This window comes from Rhinoderma darwinii, chromosome 1 (genome assembly GCF_050947455.1).
Source record: "Rhinoderma darwinii isolate aRhiDar2 chromosome 1, aRhiDar2.hap1, whole genome shotgun sequence".
NCBI classification, from domain to species: Eukaryota; Metazoa; Chordata; class Amphibia; order Anura; family Rhinodermatidae; genus Rhinoderma; species Rhinoderma darwinii.
This window is the reverse complement of record NC_134687.1, coordinates 30,468,937-30,484,536: the sequence shown is the minus strand read 5'-3', so window position 1 is coordinate 30,484,536 and position 15,600 is coordinate 30,468,937. Positions and strand designations below refer to the sequence as shown.

Genomic DNA, 15,600 nt, shown 5'->3' with positions numbered 1-15,600 from the left:
AAAATGATAAAGTATTAAGAAGGAATCTCTCTGTATGGGAAATGTATGTTCTCAGTGACATTGCAGTTCTGCACCTTCAGTTTTTCAGCTTTGGGTGCTTGTTTTGCGCTGTCCTGGCACAGACGATCGTACTCGTGTTCTCCCTTGAAGGGCACCAAACTCTTCTCAAATATCCAAGCTCTTTCAGGGGCGTTGCCAAAAAACTGCACATGGTATTGGCGGATACTCTTTTTTTGCCCTAAAAATACAAACGTATTAAAAATTGCCATTGCCAAATATTTGCTTGCATCTAAACATGTTGTATGTGTATTTTCAGAACTTCACCACAGCTCTGGAAGAAAGGGCTGCCGCTTAGGCTATGTTCACACACAGTTTTTTGCAGGCAGAAAATTCTGCGTAGATGTTGATCTGCCTGCACGCCGTTTGCCACGTTTTTCGCTCGCGCCCATTGAGCGCCATGGGCAAAAAACGCAGCGAAATACGCTTTCTCTGCCTCCCATTGAGGTCAATGGGAGGTCAGAGACGTAAAAGCCCAAAGATAGGGCATGTCGCTTCTTTTTCCCACGAGCGTTTTTTTTCCGTGTTTTTTTTTTTTTAAATCAATGGGAGGCATTTTCGGAATTATCTTGGCGTGTTTTCCGATGCGGTTTCCGCGTCCAAAACTGTGTGAACTGGGCCAAAATTTCCACCTAGGAGCAGGGTATAGTGTGCCATATGTTATGATGATGAAATGTAGTGGCTTTGCTCTGTAAGCCATATCTTCCATTCTATTGTGGCCAGATGGCATATGTAGCATTCCATACCAATGCTCATGTATTCGGAAAACGTCTAGATGATTCAGCAACTTGGTCCTATGGCAGCACTACAATCGCTGCAATGTGATCCACTGCCATGGGCAAGTCCTGATGTTTGTTTGTTTTTTTCCTTCAATTTATTAATCACCTTTTAAAGAGAACCTGTCACTATGACAGACCTATTAAATAAAAGGACATTAGTAGGATATCCTACTGTAATTTTACCAGTGAGTACAATTAGGGTATGTTCACACGTAGCGTAAGCACTGCAGATTTTCTGCAACGGATATCTTTGCAGAAAATCCGCAGCGTATTACAGTAGCAGCAGAATGAATGAGATTTGAACAAATCTCATCCACACGCTGCGGAAAAAAAAATCTGCAGAGAAAACGTTCAGAAAATTTACCTGTGGTGCAGTTCTTTAAATCGCTGTTTTTCTGTTGTGGGTTTTCCTCATTGACTTCAATGGGGAGGTAAAAACCACGACAAATAGCAAACATTTGCGTTTTACAGCAGAAAAGCTGCGATTCTGCTGCAAAAACAGCAACTTAAAAACAAAAGCAACCTCTTTTTTCGTTTAAAATTAATAAAAAAGGTTAATCCTTGCTCCGCTGTCTTATTAACAGGTTCTTCTGTTCTCCGTTTAGGCCGGCCTCCTGGGTTGACGTTTCATACCACGTGACCACTGCAGCCAATCACAGGCTGCAGCGGTCACAGCATCATCCCCGGAGGCCAGTCTGGAAAAGTACACAAAAAAAGTGTCGCTATGACAACGGAGTAAGTATAAACTTTTTTTTTTTCTTCCAACCACTGTTTTACGCAGCGTATCTGCCCTGTGTAAACATGGCCTTACCCGCACTACACAGCCTCTAAAGGTGACAAAACAAAAGGGCTGAAAAGAAAGGACCTCCTGGCGTGAAGACTGTATATCATGATCCTTTTCAAAACTTCTGACTGGCTCAGAGGGATCATGTGATAAAACATGTGACGCCACCGAATCATTAAGTGCTTTCTTTACTGGTCCCGTTTAGTAGGTGAAAATGTTCCCTCTAGTATAGCGATTAAGGTATTCATAGCATAAACCCTCATTTATTGTTTCAATGGTAATTTCACATACTACCGATAAACAATCCGTGAATAGGGAGAGGTGCCAAACAGACCATGATTGGTGGGGGTCTGACCACTGGGACCCCCCACCAATGTCAGGAAAGATGCCTGGACCATCCATCATTCCCAGTAGAGAAGTGGCCGCATGGGTGAGGTCACTCTCCATTACAGTGAATGCGAGATCCAGAAGGCCGAGAGTTCCAGACTCCTCATTCACTATAGTTTAAAGAGACAGTTCAGGTGTGGAAATTGAGGACAAGGCCCCCAATTTCATGAGATCAATCAATGGGGGATCTAACGGATATGCTATAATCATCCATGGTAGAAAAAGTTTATGTTTTTAATGCCCCATATAAGAGCACAACGTACCTTTAATCTTGGTGTGGCTATGCAGGACAGGGTCGGACGTCACCATACATGGCCACCACGGATAGCCAGACACTTTGGACCATACTAGATTTCCAACAGAGAATTTCGTTTCTTCATGTTCTTGGAGGTGGGATGTATCTAAATCTGAAGCAGACTTTGGAGAGAAGAACAAAAAAAATTAGAAAGATTTGAAGGTAAACGGCAGAAAACAGAACGTTAATATTGTCAGCAAAGCTACATTCACACGCCATATATTTTATGCCTATACCAGGATAGGACCCAGACAGAAGAAAGCGGGGGAATCTACCTGCTTTCCCCTAACCAGGTGTCAGTATAAAATACACAAAATTGACACGGACTGGTCATACGGCTGAGCGAATCATCAACATGAGCATTAAAAACCCTACACAAGTATATATTAAACATCAATGTTATCCTACACCTGTTGGGCTATTCTAAGACAGGCAGGAGACAAACTTCACAGCGACATAGAAGTCGGGACACCGGATACTGAATTTATATCGCAGCTTATGGGTCTGTGGTAAGTCTCCTCACAGGAAGCGGCCAGAAGTCCCGATATCAACTAAACCCTAGTATTTGTTTATTGCGTCTCTAAGGGCCCTTTTACATGGGGCCAATGATCTGGCAGTTCACAAACGCTCGTTCCCGAAAATTCCCCTGTGTAAACAGGACAACGATCAGCCGATTGCAACAGCAAACACTCGTTCATTGGCTGATCATATCGTTTATGCCGCATTAAATATCATTGATGGCAGCACATTATGGGGACAAGCGACAGGAGTAACTCGCCCCCGTACATTACTGATCATTGCTCGCGTTGATTGACACTCGTTTTCCCTGCCCATATCGGGCCGTGTCAGAGAACATTTACATGAAGAACAACGGCGGTAACAGGTCCGTACTTACTAAAAGAGACACTGCCCCTTGCAAGCAAAACCATTGCAATGAGATGGATGAACAGGAGGCCTCCAACCATATCCCAACGGCGTAACATGATTAATACCATAATTCCATACGAAGGGTCGTCTTAACCCCTTAATGACCGGGCCTAAGAATGCCTTAAAGAGGCTCTGTCACCAGATTTTGCAGCCCCTATCTGCTATTGCAGCAGATCGGCGCTGCAATGTAGATTACAGTAACGTTTTTATTTTTTAAAAACGAGCATTTTTGGCCAAGTTATGACCATTTTTGTATTTATGCAAATGAGGCTTGCAAAAGTCCAAGTGGGCGTGTTTAAAGTAAAAGTCCAACTGGGCGTGTATTATGTGCGTACATCGGGGCGTTTTTACTACTTTTACTAGCTGGGCGTTGTGTATAGAAGTATCATCCACTTCTCTTCAGAACGCCCAGCTTCTGGCAGTGCAGACACAGCGTGTTCTCGAGAGATCACGCTGTGACGTCACTCACTTCCTGCCCCAGGTCCAGCATCGTGTCGGCACCAGAGGCTACAGTTGATTCTGCAGCAGCATCGGCGTTTGCAGGTAAGTCGATGTAGCTACTTACCTGCAAACGCTGATGCTGCTGCAGAATCAACTGTAGCCTCTGGTGCCGATGTGGCCGACACGATGCAGGACCTGGGGCAGGAAGTGAGTGACGTCACAGCGTGATCTCTGGAGAACACGCTGTGTCTGCACTGCCAGAAGCTGGGTGTTGTGAAGAGAAGTGGATGATACTTCTCGTCAGAACCCCCAGCTAGTAAAAGAAGTAAACACACCCCGATGTACGCACATAATACACGCCCACTTGGACTTTTACTTTTAAACACGCCCACTTGGACTTTTACTTTTAAACACGCCCAGTTGTACTTTTACTTTAAACACGCCCACTTGGACTTTTGCAAGCCTCATTTGCATAACTACAAAAATGGTCATAACTTGGCCAAAAATGCTCGTTTTTTTAAAAATAAAAACGTTACTGTAATCTACATTGCAGCGCCTATCTGCTGCAATAGCAGATAGGGGTTGCAAAATCTGGTGACAGAGCCTCTTTAATGACCAGCTTATTTTTTTTTCCGCTCTGCCTTTCAGCAGTTGTTATAACCTTCTTTTTTTGTTTTTTAATCTTTTAAGTGGCTGTATGAGGCCTTGTTTTATGTGGGGGAAATTACAAAAAAAAACTTATCAGCATCCTTTTTTTTTATCCCGTCCACATTTCACATTAAGAAACCTTTGAAATGACTTCATGTTATTACGGCTGTGGAGATACCGAGTGTGTGTACAGTTTTGTTTTTTATGTAGTTTATGGGCAATAAAACATTTTATTCTAAATATTGGCCTTTTAGATTTTTTATTTTTTTTGTTACACTTGTTTTGATTCCATGAAGGGATAACTTTATTTACAAATATTTTTTTTTACTAATAACGTATTAGCATACTCCTGTATACGAAGGCCGGGTTCACACAGTTTTTTTTGCACGCAGAATTTCCCGACATTTTTCGTGCGCGGCCAAAAAAAACGCTGCAAAACACGCTTTCTCTGCCTACCATTGATGTCAATGGGAGGTCAGAGAGGTAAACGCCCAAAGAGGTCATGCCGCTTCTTTTTCCCGCGAGCCGTTTTCTCCGCTCGCAGGAAAAAAAGCCTCTGCCTCTTATTGAAATCAATGGGAGGCATTTTCGGACTTTTTTTTTGTAGCGTTTTCTGAATAAAAAACTCCATGTAAACTGACCCTAATACATTACACAGTGTCACTATGACATCACATAGTGTTCCCTAACAGCAGGCATACTGAAAAGACAGCCATGGGGTCCTTCATAGGTGCCCAGGACTGACTGCAGAGGATTTCCTCAGTCTCTGATCGCATCACAGGGTTTCTGGCGATGCGATCGAAGAGGGGAGTCCCGTTTGGTCATGCCAGTGTCACTGCTCGCGGCAATCAAAGGGTTAAACAGCTGGGGGTCGGAGTTTTCTCAGATCCCAGCTGTATTCAGGGGGCTGCTATAAGTACAGGAGTGGTTAGTAATGGCTCCTGCTTAGAGAATGCGCGCTCAGAAAAAACTTTTCTACAGCGACGCCAAAAGACGTCACTGAAGCTTCCGGACCTGCACCGCCTGCCGTCACAAGACAGGGGGCGGTCAGCAAGGAGTTAAAAATAGGGGATATCTTGACAAAAACCAAAGATACATACTTCGCCCAATTCACTACAGGTATACATAGGATCATAGCACCAAACACACATACACCTTCAGGTAGGGCTGGAGATCAAATTAATTCGCCCTTAAGGGCTCTCACGATTCTTCCGTTTTTTGCTTTTTTAACAGAATCGTTGAATAGATTCTTTAGTGGCGCAGTCGCGCCGAAGGAGGAAGCTCCGCCCCGCCGCCTCTTCACTGCCTGGTCCACCCTGTTCTGTCCCTGCTTCCCCACGGAACTGCTGTTCTGTACTGAACAAGATGATACAGGAGGGAACAGCAGTTCCGTGGGGAAGCAGGGACACCTAGTATATAGCGATACCACCCCGCTGTAGATCGCACCCCCCCCCCCCCTTGCAGATTGCACCACTGTAGCTCCCACTAGGAGCTGAATCCTCGGCAACCTCTGGCCGGGGGGATTCAGCTCCTAGTGGCAGCTACAGTAGCAATATCTGCAATAAAGAAGGGGGGTGTGCGATTTACATGTGTGGGTGCGATCTACAAGGGAGGGGGGTGCTGCGATATACATGTGGGGTGGGGATGCTATCTGCAAGGGGGTGTGCCACCATCTACATGGGCACTGTGGCACTATATTGTGGGGGTGACATGATGTGGGCACTGTCATATGTGGGCACCTTCTACAGGGACATTGCAGCACTATCTACATGGGCACTGTGCTGTTTTCAGGTGATTGGTACAAAAAAAACAAACGTACTGGAAATGGATGAGAATTTGGAGACACTGATGCAAAATGGACTTGGAAAACTGACAGTTGATGAGTTTTTTCACTGTCGTGCGACTGTAGCCTAAATGACTATGATGCCAGGAGTCCCATTCACATTTTTCACAGTCCAACCACGGTCGTGTGAATCCAGCCTTAAAGCGTCTGTCACATTATAAGTGGCCTATCTTGTACATGATGTGATTGGCGCTGTAATGTAGGTGACAGCAGTGTTTTTATTTAGAAAAGCAATCAATTTTGACGGAGTTATGAGCGATTCTAGATTTATGCGAATGACTTTCTTAATAGACAACTGGGCGTGTTTTTACTTTTTGACCAAGTGGGCGTTGTACAGAGGAGTGTATGACGCTGACCAATCAGTGACCAATCAGCGTCATACACTTCTCTCCATTCATGTAATCAGCACATAGTGATCCTGCGTTGTTCACTATGTGCAGTCACTTACTCCCACATTAACGTTACTGAAGTGTCCTGACAGTGAATATACATTCCTTCCAGCCAGGACGTGATGTGTAGTCACAATCCCGACACTTCAGTAACGTTTCTGTGGGACTTCCAGCACAGCAAGGGTAATCTCCCAAGATCTCGCTGTGAACGACATTATACAGCGAGATTACGCTTGCTCTGCTGTAAGTCCCACAAACGTTACCGAAGTGTCGGGATTGTGAATAGACATCACGTCCTGGCTGGAGGTGATGTCTATTCACTGTCAAGCAAAAACAAATGTGCCAAAGCGCAATAAACCCTATTCCCAACTACCAATAGAATGATTGAATTGAAAATAAGATATAACCGTTAATAAATCAAGTTAAAAAAGCCAAAATAGGAACATATAACATATAAGGGGTTAAAAGTTGCACAAAGTCGGCTAGCACACCATTTAAATGAGGTATACGTGATTGTAACATAGGTGTATGTCTCGTAGACACAATGTGGCTGTCAGGATCAGCAGCTGCAGACTGCTGTATCGTCCACTGTGTCACACTAGAATTAGAGTGTAGTTGCTAGCCAGACAATGATCATTAAAATTACGATAGTCCCCCCGACATGTTTCGCTGCAGAAGCAGCGTCCTCAGGGGATAAATTGGGGCTAATGTCTATTCACTGTCAGGACACTTCAGTAACGTTAATGTGGGAGTAAGTGACTGCACATAGTGAACAATGCAGGATCACTATGTGCTGATTACATGAATGGAGAGAAGTGTATGACACTGATTGGTCAGCGTCATACACCCCTCTGTACAACGCCCACTTGGTCAAAAAGTAAAAACACACCCAGTTGTCTATTAAGAAAGTCATTCGCATAAATCTAGAAATCGCTCGTTTTTCTAAATAAAAAACACTGCTGTAATCTACATTACAGCACCGATCACATTATGTACAAGACAGGGCACTTATAATGTGGTGACAGAGCCTCTTTAATGTCATTTATTAAAACCCCATGGCGGAGCCGGTACTGCACAGGGTCCTGCTCAGACGTCATACACTGTAATGTAATCTCGCCCCCGAGTGCCCGCTGAGCGCCATCTGTCAGGAACTGCTGCGGTTTACACTGCTCTCGCCTGCAATGTCGTTATAATCAATAAGATAGACATTTATCAAATTGTATTTCTGATTAAAAAAAAAGTATTTGCAGAGGTTAAAAGTTGTGAAGTTCCGTACAATTATTATAGTAATACATGTTATTATATATTTATATAAAGAAAATAAATGTATTAGATCTCTTGGTATTACTGTTAAATAAAACAGAAAAAAAAATAAGAAAATAGGAGGTTCTTGAAAAACCCCAAAAACTAGACGTTATTTTTTTGACTAAATCGCCTACCCCTACCTTAAGGTTATTACGGCTTAGAATGGATTTCTTCACATGTGTTTCTCCCCTATTTCTGTCGCTGTACATTATAACTACGGATGGCGGCGCTGGCTTTTATATTCTAGATCTATGTTCTTTAAAGGGACTTCAAGCATTTGAATTTTTTGTCCCATATCTTGTCTCAAATTACATACGACTTCGCAACATTCCTTCAGGAATTTTGAGGCAGATGTGTTTTTTCCCCGCGTCCATTGAACCGAATGCAAGGACCGTGGACAAAAGACGCAGCGAAAAATGCTCCGAAACAAGAGCAATGGGTTTTTCCTCCTCCTATTGGTTTCAATTGGAGGTCAGAGGCGGAAACCGCAGCAAGAAACTGCTTTTTATTACCCCGGAAAAAAAAACAAATGCCTCGACCTCCCTTTGAAATCAATGGGGGACGATTTTAGATGTTTTTTGGTGCCTAATCCAACGCAGCTTCAGCGTCAAAATTAGCGCCAAGAAACTGTGTGAACTGACCCTTAAAAGGGATTATCCCATTACAACAACCCTGCCATTAAGCCGTTCGATGATGTGTCACTTGCTAAACGCCTCTAATTTCGGTTATATTAAATACATTATTTAACGCACATATCCTCACAAGTTTGGGAATTGGAAGGCAATTTACATATAAAAAAAACTCTAGTTTCACGTGAGAGATCAGTGGGGAAAGTAACGCTGGCCATAGACATTATAGATCGATCTGCTGATATTCTTATGTCTAGAAGGCCATGTATGATGGTCCCCGGGCTGGATTTACCAGTCAGATCATTTGTTTCTAATACATAAGCGGCAGCCAAGTTGAACTTTGCATGTGAACGGGCAAGAGCGCTACGGATGACGAGCTCAACCATCCGGTCATTATACCAAGACAGAAAATAAGGCAGAAAAAGGTAACAAGTTATTGATCAATAGAAATCGTGTTCTCATCAGGTCACGAGGCAGAAGAAGAGAAGCAAAAATTTAGATCTAGATCTGCAACCCCAAATCAGAACATTAATACCTGAGATGAATCATTTAATTATTACATATCCATTGTGCTTAAAGAGGCTCTGTCACCACATTATGCCCTATCTTGTACATGATGTGATCGGCGCTGTAAAGTTATGACCTATATTAGCTTTATGCTAATGGTTTTCTCAATGGACAACTGGGCGTGTTTTAACTTTTTGGCCAAGTGGGCGTTGTACAGAGGAGTGTATGACGCTGACCAATCAGTGACCAATCAGCTTCATACACTGCTCTCCATTCATTTACACTGCACATAGTGATATATCTATATCACTATGTGCAGCCACATACAGACACTATAACATTACTGCAGTGTCCTGACAATGAAAATACATTACCTCCAGCCAGGACGTGATGTATATTCAGAATCCTGATACTTCTGTAGCGTCTCTGTGATATTTACAGCAAGGCAAGCGTAATCTCGTTTGAAATGACAGGTTACATCATAATCTCACGAGATTACGCTTCCTGTGCTGTAGTGTCGGGGTTGTGTTAGCGAAGTGTCAGGATTTTGAATACACATCCCGTCCTGGATGGAGGTAATGTATATTCATTGTCAGGACACTGCAGTAACGTTATAGTGCGTTTATGTGGCTGCACATAGAGATATAGCTATATCGCCATCTGCAGTGTAAATGAATGGAGAGAAGTGTATGACGCTGATTGGTCACTGATTGGTCAGCGTCATACACTCCTCTGTACAACGCCCACTTGGCCATATAGGAAAACACACCCAGTTGTCCATTAAAGGAAGGGTGTAGCGAAAATTTTTTTTTTTATAATCAATTTCTTTTTAGTGTTCTATTAAAAAAAATAATTTATTTGTGTGTTTGTGTTTTACTACTTTTTTTTTTAAATCTTTTTCTTCACTATGGGGGCTGCCATTTTTTTTTTTCATCTCTGTATGTGTCGATTAACGACACATACAGAGATGGAATACGGCACATACATCCCCATAGAGAATGCGAACGGGAGCCGTTCCATTCACTATGGTGTACGCCGTCTGTGTGGGAACGACGCATGCGCCGCTCCCACACAGTCCAAATGGAAGGTCTTCTGCCGAGCGACATCCGGCGCCATTTTCTTGTGGACCGGAAGCCGCGGCCGGACAGTAAGATGACTACTTCCGGTCGCGGCTTCCGGACATGTGTTCTGAAGCAAGCACTAGGAGCGGAGGGAGCAGACGGACCGGAGGGAGCGGCGGCGGCAGGAGCAGGTAAGTTATGTCTGTGTATGTACGTGTTTTAGTGTGTGATTACTACTGTATGTAAACCTACTACACTGTGTGTTAGCTCAAAAAATGGCGACACACAGTGTAGGAGGTTTGAACGTTCAATCCCCTCCTTTCTCACGCCACTAGCCAGGATAAGGGAGGGGGGATTGTTTGAGGACGCTAGAGCGAGTGTGTTTTCTCAAATTTTGCCGCATAAAGCAATGAGGTTGCTTTACCACATGCCAATGCTGCAATTTTGGGAATTGCTCCCTCTAGTGACCAGCACAGGGAAATGTTATAAATTGGAATCTAATTTATAATATTTCCTGACTTGTGAAAAAATTATAACAATGTCTAATTATGTATATACTGTTTAACTAAAAAAAAAAAAAATTCTAGCGACACATTCCCTTTAAGAAACTCATTAGCATAAGGGTATGTGCACACACACTAATTACGTCCGTAATTGACGGACGTATTTCGGCCGCAAGTCCCGGACCGAACTCAGTGCAGGGAGCCGGGCTCCAAGCATCATAGTTATGTACGATGCTAGGAGTCCCTGCCTCTCTGCAGGACAACTGTCCCGTACTGTAATCATGTTTTCAGTACGGGACAGTAGTTCCACGGAGAGGCAGGGACTCCTAGCATCATACATAACTATGATGCTAGGAGCCCGGCTCCCTGCACTGTGTTCGGTCCGGGACTTGCGGCCGAAATACGTCAGTCAATTACGGACGTAATTAGTGTGTGTGCACATACCCTAAAGCTAATATAAGTCTTAACTCCATCAAAAATTATCGTTTTTCTAAATAAAAAAATACTGCTGTAATCTACATTACAGCGCCAATCACATCATGTACAAGATAGGCCACTTATAATGTGGTGACAGAGACTCTTTTAGGCTATGTTCACGCGGAGTATTTTGCAGGAGGAATATCTGCCTCAAAATTCCGTTTGGAAGTTTGAGGCAGATTTTCCTCTCCCTGCACGCCGATTTTCGCGGCGATTTTCGCCCACGGCCATTGAGCTCCGCGGGCATAAAACACAGCGAAATACGCTTTCTCTGCCTCCCATTGAAGTCAATGGGAGGTCAGAGGCATAAACGCCCGAAGATAGGGCATGTCGCTTCTTTTTCCCGCGAGGCAGTTTTACTGCTCGCGGGAAAAAGACGCCGACGCCTCCCATTGAAATCAATGGGAGGCATTTTAGGGCCGTTTTTGCAACGCGGTTTCCGCGTCCAAAAACTCGGCAAAATACTCCGTGTGAACATAGCCTAAAGAGTCACTTATTTCAGAAAATTATTAGCATGTCATAGTAACATATCAGACGTTTTGATCGGTGGGGGAATAGCGCAGCCAATTATATTTCTACTGGATACAAAACGGAGACCTATAAAAGGGCATGTTCAGACGTTGCAGAATTGTAGTGCAGATTCAAAAACCCCATTCACACGTAGCAGAAAAAAATAAAAATATAAATCAGAACAGAAGTCTGAGCATGTTGCGGAAAAGCTGAGAATTCTCACAGCGGATTTAACACATGCAGATTTTGCAGCGAAATCTGTTGCACGTCTGAATGTGCCCTTATACTACAGAATGAAGAAACTATTGGTTTTATTTACATTAAATATTTCCTCTCTGATGCAATGGAGTAGGGGGATGTCGTATTCTACAGTCAGAGCGTTATTGGCTATTTTGAATGAAAGGTGCAACTTCCCATAGATTCCCTGACTCCTTTCTCAGGGCCGCCCTCGTACCAAGGTATCTGCGGACTCTGTTTTAACCCTGTCACGTCTTTTAGGTTCCTATATCCACTTAATTTTATTTTTTTTAAAAAAAAGAAGACATGCAAGTACTGCCCCTTTCCAGTGCACTCAGAGATGTCATGTAAGGGGGTTTTACAATGGAAGATTAAATCGGGCAGACGAGCGTCCACAGAACGCTCCTTGGCGATAATTGCCCTGTGTATACAGGGGAACGACCAGCAGATGAACGAGCAAACGCTACGTCATCTGCTGGTCGTATCGTTTCAAACAAGTGAAATATCTTGTCGGCAGCGAATCTCCACGTGTAAACAGAGACGCGCTGCCCACATGATAATAATGTATGGGGAGGAGCGATCGGAGTAACGACCGCTCGTCCCCATACATGGCTCCGATGTCTCGTTGATCGGCGCTCGCTGCACTGGCCGCTCATCGGCCGGTGTAAAATGCATGAGTCTGTGTGTACTCGCTACAAGTCTCGGTGTAGAGTCTAATCTTTAGACAGGGTCCAAGTCTGGATCTTTATCAGCCAATATCCATTTGAACACGACATCGCAGTCATGACACTAGTGTAAACCCAGTCTTCCAGCGAGACTTTTCTAAGAGCTTTTTGAGATGCAAAGTAGTCCAAGAGGTTTGCTGTGTCAGTCGAAGTGCAAGACTTTGAGGGTTTTGACCAATCACTTTCTTTGTCGAGTAGGTACAGGAAATTCATGAATTATTCCAAAAGTACTGGACAGAAGTGGAACCCCCTAATAAATATTCATGAGCATCACACATATATTAGCTGTACAAGGTAAAGCTGGTTAGTCATTACCCACAATAAAACATATGGAAAGCGTTTACGAAGGTTAGAAATCGCTGCCTGGGAGATTTGGGAGCATTTACATGAAGTTTAACCAGTTCTGACTGCATATAAATGACGGATAATATGGTTTCTGACACAACCTGCAGCAAAATAATTCTCACAAGCGTATTCATGAAGCTTTTTTGTTAAAGGGGTATTCCGAAAATCATAACTCATCACCACCTATCCACAGGGTAGGTGATAATTTTATTATTGGTGGGGGTTTCCACCGCTGGGACTCTTACCAATCATTAAAACGGGAGGTCCCAAACCCCAGATCCTCCTCACTGCTTAAAACGTAGCAGAAGTTGAGCATAAGCGCTGCCACTCCATTCACCGTCTGTATGCTGCGGTTTCCGTCACTTCCATAGACCACGAATGGAGTGGAAGCGCACATGCTCAACAGGCGCTCCATTCAATGTCCTTCTCACTGCGGTCAAGCAGTGCGGAGGATCTGGGGGGAATCGGGACCTTCGTAACGATCGGTGGGACAGCCAGCGATCATAAAATGATCACCTATCCTGTGGATAGGTGATGGTTTATAATTTCGTGAAAATCACTTTAAAACTATCAGGTTTGCATTAGCCAGATGCTGGAAACCATTTATGTGGCATTACAACCATTACTTAAAGAGGCTCTGTCACCAGATTTTGCAGCCCCTCTCTCCTATTGCAGCAGATCGGCGCTGCAATGTAGATTACAGTAACGTTTTTTTATTTATTTTTTAAAACTAGCATTTTTGGCCAAGTTATGACCATTTTTATATTTATGCAAATTAGGCTTTCTAAAGTACAACTGGGCGTGTTTACAGTAAAAGTACAACTGGGCGTGTATTATGTGCGTACATCGGGGCGTGTTTACTTCTTTTACTAGCTGGGCGTTGAGAAGAGAAGTATCATCCACTTCTCTTCAGAACGCCCAGCTTCTGGCAGTGCAGACACAGCCGTGTTCTCGAGAGATCACGCTGTGACGTCACTCACTTCCTGCCCCAGGTCCTGCATCGTGTCGGCCACATCGGCACCAGAGGCTACATTTGATTCTGCAGCAGCATCGGCGTTTGCAGGTAAGTAGCTACATCGACTTACCTGCAAACGCCGATGCTGCTGCAGAATCAACTGTAGCCTCTGGTGCCGAAGTGTCCTCGCTCGTCCGACACGATGCAGGACCTGTGAGTGACGTCACAGCGTGATCTCTCGAGAACACGCAGTGTCTGCACTGCCAGAAGCTGGGCGTTGTGAAGAGAAGTGGATGATACTTCTCGTCAGAACGCCCAGCTAGTAAAAGAAGTAAAAACGCCCCGATGTACGCACATAATACACGCCCAGTTGGACTTTAACTGTAAACACACCCAGTTGTACTTTAGAAAGCCTCATTTACATAAATATAAAAATGGTCATAACTTGGCCAAAAATGCACGTTTTTTTTAAAAAAAAACGTTACTGTAATCTACATTGCAGCGCCGATCTGCTGCAATAGCAGATCGGGGTTGCAAAATCTGGTGACAGAGCCTCTTTAAAGGGAATGGCAACTTTAAGACTAGACACGTCACTCTGCACCCTCCATTGTAACACAGTGCATCTGCGCTAGTTTCCAGGAAGCACGGTGCTACAAGGGAGGATGCAGAGTGACGTGTCTAGTCGCATGCTCCTCCAGCCTCTGCCATATTACAGACGGGAGCCGCGGCCATAGGGAAGACACTGCAGTCACGACAAGGGGGTGTGGCTTATGACCCTGAAAAAAATAAAATAAAACGGCACTGAACTGTAAATAAAGTCAAATATATATTGCACGGCTGATGTTTTAAGCAGTTGTACTGAATTAGAAGAACATGGCTGCTTTCTTCTAAAAACAGCGCCACACCTATCTACCGGTTGTATGTGGTATTGCAGCTCAGCCCCATTTACTTCAATGGAGCGGAGCTGCAATACTATACACAACCCATGGACAGGGGTGGCGCTGTTTCTGCATGGAAGCAGCCATGTTCTTCTAATCCAGTAAAACTCCTTTAAATAACCGTTTTGGACACTAGTGTGCATGAGCTCTAATACACACTGCTAAATTTAGAAAAACCACAACATAAGATATTGGAGGAAAAAGAAACCCCAGGATTTGCAATGTCAATGCTCATTTTCCCTATAGCGCTTCCATAAGGAGATCAATAAGCAGCAGGGAGTCCGCTCTGCTGTAAGGCGCTGTTCACACTTGGCGCATTATTGCCAATCTGTCGGACTTCTAAGTATTTTTGTTATATGGCAATAAAAGCACAGTCTGCAGCACTATTCTTGCCATCAAAAACACCCAATGGAAACCGAACGGCCCCATAAGAAGTTAAAAAAGGACTACGGTACAGTATAATGGTGCCAAAGTAAAAACAAATGTAAAGTTGCACATGCTATTTTACCCACGGATGTCAATATGAAAAAAAATATGGGTAGAAAACACCACATATACAGAATACTTAGAGCGTTTTTATTAAAATCCCATTTGCACAGGTTTTCATCAATCTCCTCTGCTACAATGGAACATCTGGCCACAAAAATATCGGCTAAACCGTAAACAGTTCTCCAGGGGCTCAGAGGTTCAAGCTCAAGGAGGTTTCAGCGATTATGCACTTTGATGGAAGAACACTGCGGGAAACAGAAGTGTTTTTAGAACTTTCTCCACGAGGTTCTGATTTTGACAAAAAAATAAGGAGAGCATTAAAGAATGAAGAGAAGCGTACCAAAGCCCGGCACTCACTTCTTACACTAG

The 15,600-nt window shown here is 43.7% G+C and overlaps 1 protein-coding gene across 3 annotated transcripts in view; it reads right to left on the bottom strand.

Moving 5' to 3' along the window:
- The window catches only part of NSD2 (nuclear receptor binding SET domain protein 2), an 89,650-nt gene that overhangs the window by 36,314 nt on the left and 37,736 nt on the right, over nt 1-15,600 (bottom strand). For all 3 annotated transcript variants that reach the window (XR_012882391.1, XM_075857005.1, XM_075857014.1), the window contains exons 3-4: nt 2,271-2,424; nt 75-238 (exon numbers count right to left, since the gene is read on the bottom strand). Coding sequence is in view for 2 of the 3 variants with exons in the window: in XM_075857005.1 (XP_075713120.1) it covers nt 75-238; nt 2,271-2,424 (318 nt within the window). In the remaining variant the exon portion in view is untranslated. The remainder of the gene's footprint in view (nt 1-74; nt 239-2,270; nt 2,425-15,600) is intronic.